Genomic DNA, 8,539 nt, shown 5'->3' on the forward strand with positions numbered 1-8,539 from the left:
TATCCAGTTATTCCTCAGTATTTAGGTGTGCCATTATTCACACAGAATATTCCTCAACAAGATTTAAATACTGGGCAAGCATACCATTATCAAATTCCATATCCTCAGCCCATCTTGTCTGGTAACAATTTTACAACTGTGGCTTGTGGGTCAGATAGTGATAAAGTTAGTGATGGACAAGATTTGAAACAGAATGGACAAATTTGTGAAAAACAGTATCCTCGTAGGAACAGAAAAAAGCACCCTTTTAATTGCTATTCTTTGGAAATGTGCATGAATTCTGATCCATACCAGACAGGATCTATGATTTTTGAAAACCAATTAACCAATGTGATTCCACTGAATGACTTTTCAATCTTATCACATAATCCAGTAGTGCCTTTTAATGTTCCACCCCCAAATTATTCATTAACCACTGGAACCACACCTTTGCCTGGTATAGTGTCAGATTACCCAAATGAAATTACAACAATGCAGTATTCTCCAATGGTTCATCCACAGGCTGGACCAGCACCAGTTTTCTGTGTTCCTGTGATTTCCTCACCCTATCATGGTTATATTAATCTCCCTACTGCTCTTCCTAGTGTACATCAAGTTATGGATGGTAGTCAGAACTATGATGTGTATTTACCTCTCGTGTCAGTTTGTGTGACTGCATCAGAGGTTTATAATGGCTACAGTTATTGTGAAACAACATTGAGCAGTGATACTAAAACTACAGTAGTTAGTATAGATAATTCTGTAAATAGTTGTATAAAGGAACATAATATTTATGACAGTGCAGCTAAATCACAGACAATGCAATCTCAGAAGATTGAAGTAGAAACTAATGTTATCCCAGACTCAGAGTGGAGAGCTGGTGGACAGTCTTTTACACCCACCCCAATTACATCAGAGCCAGAAGTTGAGGTAAAGACAGACTGCATGTTGGGTGATGTAGTTTGTTCTGATGTTTCTTCCTGTTCATCAGAATTATCAACATTAAGTGTTAAGTTGACTGAAAAAATTGTGGTTCTGTCTGACAGAAGTGATGTAGAAAGCAAGACCTGCAAACCAACATCAGAAACAGGTTATATGTCTTCACCTATTTCCACAGCATTTGATGAGGCTCAGTCAGTCAGTACTCCTGAACACCTAGATCAAGATTCAGGAGTGTCCTTGCCTAGCAACGATGAAGTAGAAACATCAGTGAACAGTGGTCTTCAACAGCGTCAGTCATGGGCAGACCTTTTTAAAATGATGAGTTTAGAAAATAGGACTATTGGAAAGGAAAACCCTGTGAATGATATGATGCTATCATCAGTTATGAGTCACAGAACTTCAGATGTTACTACAGATGTTAAAGCACGTAAAATAGCAAGTATGAATGTTTACATAATTTTTTAATTTGTTTAGTTCTACTAAGTGTATTTTTAGCAAAGTAGGTTGTTGCAGTTGGAGTTATATTACCATTTGTATCTGTACATTCACAAGCTTTTATTTAAAGAATTTGCAATTTAAATATTAGCTCTACAAGCAATTAGGCATGATTTATTATGATAATAGACTAACGTTAAACCAGATGAAGTTCAACCTTTAGTGAACAGGTTTATTTATATACACATCTGTTTCTCATTAATATTTACCATAACCTGCATAAAGTAGAACTAAAAGTTGGCAACTGAAATTCATAGTTTCTTGAAGGTTTTGTCTAGGTATCTTGTTTTGGTTGTAGTAACAGTTTTACTGATAGGTAATTTGCTGTTGCATATTTCAAATCATTTTCAAATCTCATCACTTGAATTTTGTAGAAATATAGATTTGGGAATATATGGGAATATGCATAGTTTTGTAGTGTACACTTTTGTCAGTAGAAATAAATTGTACTGAAAGGAAATTTCTCTTGCCTAATTAACACAAAAAGCAACTTTTATAAATTATCATTTGAATTCTGATATATGCATGAGTGTTTATGAATTGTATGTATTTTTTAAATTTTCATATAGTGGTTGGTTTTGAAACTTGATGGATATGTTAAAATAATGTAAACACAAAATTAACATTTTGATTATATTTTAATATTTGATTATTAAACAATTTGTTGTAGCTGCTAATTGTATTATTTTTATGAATTTTAAAATTTAATAATTTACCAAGAACAGAAGTTAGTTTTATAGTATAGTTAAAAAGAATTCATATTTTGTTACTTCCATTCATTAAATATGTATGCTCAAGGTGATATTTTTTTAGGAATTTCTGTAATTTGTTTCACTCTTTATAGTTCTTAGTTACCAAATAACTACATAATGCTCAAATATGAGCTTGTTAAATTTTGTTTTCAGATTTTCATTGAAGTATCATGGGTTGCTAAGTTAAAAGGTCCATATTTTCAATGAAGCTCTCCCTTCATACAATTTTCATATTCTGTGTAGCTAAAGTCCAATATAGCACTTTTAGTGTGTGAAATAAGGGGAATAGTTTGAAATGCTTCTGCTTTTAAGAAGTAATAGCTCTTAATATTGTAAATTTAACCAAAATATTTAATGCACAGTCATAGCCAAACAAAACTTAAATGTAAATAAAACAATTTGATGTAAATGCTGTTTTCTTGTTTGAGACTATAAAGTTTCATTGTTCTGGGATTTCAGAAATAAGATAATGAGAACTTGAAAAATTGTTCGTCTGCACGTCTGGGGTAAGCAGATTTTTTTGGAGGATGACTATATTATCAGATTTAAATATCCGCTTTGTCGAGTAAAAATTTCAAAGCTTTATATGTTAATTTCTGTAACAGTAGCACAATGTTTTGAATAGAATACCTGCCGTGTCAACATAAATTTGAAGTCTGCTGTGAAGGTGAGACCAGTTATTTGAATAGAATTATTATCTAAATAATCAGATAAATATTCAAAAACAGTAATGTCCAAAAGAAAGAAGAAATTGTGCTTAACAAAAGTGTGGAATGTGCTGCTGCTGTTATTAGTGATGTGTGAAAATAGAAGTTTTCATTACTGCTGATTCTGGGATGATCTTAGTCTTTTCTTTTTCCTTTTAATAAAGTTGTAGGGTTAACCTTTCTTTCCAGCTTCTTATTTTTGTATTCATATATCATGCTTTTATTGTATTATTGCAAGATATGAAGTTTATTTTAGTTATAAACATTCTGGATGTATGAATCATTCGCAGACTAGCAAGCTTGTGATCATGTATGGTAGGCTTAGTTTCATATTCATAACTAAGTTTATAATTTTTTCAGAATTACACTTTATAATTTGAAGTTTAATTATTTACTTCAAGTTTCTTGATAGTAAAATTTTTTGTTTAACACCAAAATTGAGAGTAAGCATTATTGAACAGTTTGAGTCCGAAAAATTGAAACATCCTTATCTACAGACATAATTTCAATGAGTTATAATAAAAGTTCTGTAATTAAATACTGTTTTCTACTTTAATGAATTTGAGTGCTAGTGAAAGCATGGAGTAAGAGATGATTGTGCAATATGCCGATAGTCGGAGAGATTTTATGCTGATTGTTAGGTAGTGGTATCAAAATGCAATATGTCTTCTAAAACCATCAAAACAAAAGCTAGTGAAAGCATGGAGTAAGAGATGATTGTGTGCCGGAGAGATTTTATGCTGATTGTTAGGTAGTGGTATCAAAATAGCAAACAGTATATATAGTTGGAAGGTAAAGACAATCAGACAGATCAAAGCAAGCATTACTGTAGATTTCTCACAGACAGAAGAATCTGAGACAAAATCACACCATCTCGGACTGTTGCTATATATATATATATATGTATATATAATGATGATGCATCACAATACATCATGTTATGAGAGTATTGTAAAATTTCCAAACTTGCTGCTATAGAAAGGAAGTGATGATAGTAAACAAGGATTTTGAAAAAAAAAATAAAATTCCATCAGAAAAGTAGAGCACATGTAAGATGCAATGCAGTCATCATAGCAATAGCTGCATCCAAGTTGACTCCCATGGTCAAAGTTCCAAGTAGCATGACTAGGGTTAAAAGTTTACTAATTTGTTCAATGCTGCATGATATATAAATGTTGCTGCAAAAATTTTAGACCCTTTGTGAGCTACAAAAAATAAACAGTGTATATATGTGCAAAAAATATTTCAGTGACCATAGTTGTAAAGATTTTGTGATGTCATTAACAACTGAATGTTAGAATAGGTTGTTGCAGCAAAATATTTCTTACTTGATGATGACTCCACAGATGCTATAATAATTGAACAGTTGTATGTTTATTTTGTGCCTTATGCTATTCACAAAATTAGCATAGCTCATTGATTTTGGTTCACGTAACATTTGTGTAAGCATGTATAAAAACTGCTCCTTTCATTGGATCAAGTCTGAGCCTTGTTTCAAAAACAGACTGGCTTGAACCTTGATGTAATTATTAATGTGGACCAAATATCAGGAGTGCAGGTTTTAGAATGTAATGAAACCCTACACATTCGTCTTTCATTGCATAAATCACAACCAGGAGCTTGCTGTTTTAGATGTGGAAAAATAAGTCTTATTTGGAAAGATTTGGTGATATCTTCAAACTTGTGTTCAAGTTCTACTACTACTTGTCTAAACATAGAACTGTTTAATATTGCTGCATTTTTGGCTGATAAATTGGTACAATATGGAGGCATAAAACAAGTTGGATTACTTGCTCGTCAGAAATGTACCATAAGTCTTTTCTTAGAATTCCAGAGAAACTTGTGCAGTTGGAGAACATTGCTGGTACTTTTAATTCAAAAGACAATTTTGAAGTAAAGGGACTACTGGGGTATGTTCAAGTGATAGTTTTGCAGGTTTTTGCTCTTTACTTTGATTATAGTGCTGCTTTCAGTACCACATAACAAGCATTTCAAGCTCAAGATGTGCTCAACACTGAAGTGATCCCAAGATTAACAACTGCTGTGTATTTCAAAATGGCTGGTATGGGTATTAACCCTTTTATTGATAAGCAGAGAACTTTTTGACCTTTCTAGGTCATCTTCAGTCAACAAAAAAACTTAACCTAAAAGATGATCTAAACAGGTAAGTCTCAAATGCATATCAGGTCCAAGTCTGAAATCTTTTTTGAAGAAACATAACTTAAAACTCGAACGAGAATTGGGTGAAAGAGACTGTGTAAACCTCTGTATGCTGAAGCGATCAATGGAAATATAATATGTATTAATGTAAAGTTTGGGAAAGTACAAGATTCCAAAATTAAGTAATTTAACTGAAACATTTAACTTAATCACTTGGCCACATGACACACAGTAATTAGTTAACTATGGAACTGGAGAGTTGGAAGAGATCCTAGACCATTTTACTCCCTTTTACAGGGAGGAACAAAGTAAAACTATCTTCAAGCTGGATGTGTCAATAATAACTTCATCTTAACTTAATTTGGGTGATGTTTTATTGAGAGAAAAGTCTCCTCAATATGCCAACATTACACGTTTTGAGATGATGGCCATTCCAGTCAGCACAGATGGTGTTGAGATTTTCAACCATCAATATTAAGAGACTGAACATACCAAAATAAACAGGGCCCACTGAATACCATTATGGATATTAATGTGAATGGTGCCAGTGTGAAATAATTCAGTGCTCTATCTGCAGTGGAACATTAATTGGATTTTGGTTGAGGCCATGAACATGTAGTATCAGTCAGTGACTAAGTTACTCTGAGTAATGAAACTGTTACTAATTTAGATTGAAGAGTTACTAAATTTAAAGGTTCCAAGCCGTGCCAGTTGAAAACTATATTTAATAGTCATTGTAAAATATGACAAAGATGTTTAGTCAGACTGTTAATAATTTTGATACATTTTAAATTACCTGGTTAAAATAATTTAAAAAAATTAAGTACTTATCATACTAGTCTAGCAGAGTTAATATTTATAAAGTGAAACGATGGTTAAAGCTGTAGTGATACAGGTTCAATCACTATTTCTTTTAATAGAATTTGGGCATTTTCCATCTGTGAACAAGTAAGTATTATTGTAATTGTCTTCCTGGACAATTATTTTTTTAATTTTGTGCACTCTGATAATAATATTATGGAGAAATATTTCTGTAACTTGTGTCATGTGATTTAATTTGTCCCCAATTTTATTATTCTTTTCTTTGTAGTAAGTCATGTTGAATGTTCATAGTTTTGTTCTTGTCCAGGTATTATTTAGAAACTATGCAAATGTTACTTTTATGAAAGAGTATGCACATGTGTGAAGATATGTTGGCTGTTTGTTAAAGTATTGTTTTGGTCATTTTTGAAGGTTTGTGATTTTATGGCAGTGTATAATAATGTATGAATTAATGACAATTTCCCTTCTCAGTGATCAGTACTTAACACTAGAAATTCTCTTAGGCAAGGCTAGAGTAATTTAATCTGAGACCTTTTTATTATCTATATTTTTGTGCATTATCAACGTCAAGCATAGGGTGTGTATGTACCTGATTCAATTTTATTACACACTAGGATCTCTACCAGCCTACCCTCAAATTGAAATTATTTTAGACAGGATTAGAGTGAATTAATTAGACTTTAAGTGGAGTCAAATACATCAGTCAAAAGGGTTTGATCTCCAAGTCCAAAACTTTAATTAGATCTTAAATCAGTGATTTAAGGAATGGGGTGAAAGTTTGTACTGAACTCAGTCAATCTATAAGACATTGTGTCAAGACTGAAAACAGGCTTTATCTTCACTAACAAGCAAAATGTGCAAGGCATTAAACCACAGTGTGAACTGTTTATGGATGTGCAAGAAATATTCTCTCTAGAGAGAGGAGGGATTATTCAGACATTAATAGATTTTATTTTTTGTTAGATCTAACAAGTTTTAATTTTTCAAGTTGGATTATGACTGTTGCAAACAAAAACATTTTCAATTATAAGTGGTGTTATGCATTATAAAAATACTCAAGTTTTTTAGTATATAAAGCATGGCAGAACAACTTTGTAGTACTATAGATGGACTCTATGTAAAAGAAGTGAAAAGCTGTATTACTGTTTAGTTGTGCTTTATGGATAGAAAGGCAAAATTTACAATAAGAGTAAAAAATAAAAATCCTATTGTATAAGATATGTATTACGTGCAATTTACTTAGGAAATGGGAACATTTAAGTATTGCTTATTTACCTTTGTTAACAATTATAGTTCAACCCTTGTTGCTCCTTTTATTTTCTCAGAAATACTAACTAGTCTTCGTTTGAATCATGCTGCTCCATTTCTGATACCTAGAGGGTTAATAAATTGTAGCAACTGGTGCTGTGTGAACGCTGTATCCTTCTTAATGGTTTTTAGAATTTACAGGGTGGTTGACATGGTATTACAGATCTTGTATAGGACTGTACAAATAATGATGAACTTGTCCCAACATAAACTCAGTACTAATTTGTATTCTCATGACTGCTGGTATTGGTATTAAAATTTTAATAGAAAGAAAGTAAATAAGAGTTTTGACCTTCTTAGGTCATATTCAGGATAATAAGGTCAAAATGTTGGTCTGTACTTTATTTTAATTAAAGTTTTAATACCCATACCACCCATCTTAAGAATATATTTTACTTCAAGTGGGTTTCTTGTAATGATGAATTTGTGCTGATTTATAAATTTAGTATAAATATGCTATTAGTCAGTAATTTGTGCTACACTTTTAACTATTTGTATTTACATGATACTGAAATTATGTTTTATATACCTTTTTCTGATGTGATGCTGAAAGCTTAACAAACTTTTTAACTGTCCAAGTAAATAAATTCTCTGCTGTCTGTTTTATTTTTGTCTTATATTAGACATTACATAATAATGCTACAGTACATTTTGGATTTTTTTTTTATTGCATTCTCTACAAAGTTATAAGTTCAGAATTGAACAGTGGTAAAAATGATTTTTGATGTGATTAAAGCTATTTGCAGTGAAATATTCTTAATTTTGCTTAACAAGACTTCTAGATTTTACAAGCACTATTGGTATGCCCACCACTTTACAATCTGTTAAAGAGGTTACCTCGTGATGGCTCAAGTAGAAGTGATTCTTCCACCCTAGTCACTGACAGCTTGTAAGTATTTTAGTGTTTTAATTTTGATATTTCAACTATACATTTCTTTGCAGTGAATATTTCTTGAATTCACTTATCTTGTGTATGCATGTGTGTGTATGTGCACGTGTATGCATGCACATGCTACCACACGTAAAATATATCTTATTGACTTTTTTTGGGAAAAGAAAATGATTGTGAAAGATGTTAGAATCATAAATAAAAACATATTCAGAAACATGAGTATATTATTAAATCTGTGATGATACAATCTTTGCCTTCAAGATGGTCCCTTGAATTCTCAAATATAGACTGTCCATTTTATAGTTGCATACCAACACATGTGTTTATTCATTGTTGTCCATTTGTAGGGGACAGAATATCTGGGTTTGCATTGCAATTTGAGAATCAAAACTTAAATTGTGAAGCATTTACCTCTTTGCTTAGCATGATGTACAAATTGTTCTTTTCTCTTATATGCTCTCTCCAAGACCTCCATCAACACA

General features: G+C 31.8%; 1 protein-coding gene across 1 annotated transcript; it reads left to right on the forward strand.

The window, feature by feature from the left end:
* Window positions 1-5: 5 nt before the first annotated feature.
* Window positions 6-8,097, forward strand: LOC143240836 (uncharacterized). The gene is made up of 3 exons (XM_076484002.1): window positions 6-1,360; window positions 7,183-7,274; window positions 7,948-8,097. The coding sequence occupies exons 1-3, from the start codon at window positions 268-270 to the stop codon at window positions 8,056-8,058; spliced, it is 1,296 nt and encodes a 431-aa protein (XP_076340117.1). The 5' UTR covers window positions 6-267; the 3' UTR covers window positions 8,059-8,097.
* Window positions 8,098-8,539: the final 442 nt, after the last annotated feature.

This window comes from Tachypleus tridentatus, chromosome 13 (genome assembly GCF_004210375.1).
Source record: "Tachypleus tridentatus isolate NWPU-2018 chromosome 13, ASM421037v1, whole genome shotgun sequence".
Lineage (NCBI taxonomy): Eukaryota > Metazoa > Arthropoda > Merostomata > Xiphosura > Limulidae > Tachypleus > Tachypleus tridentatus.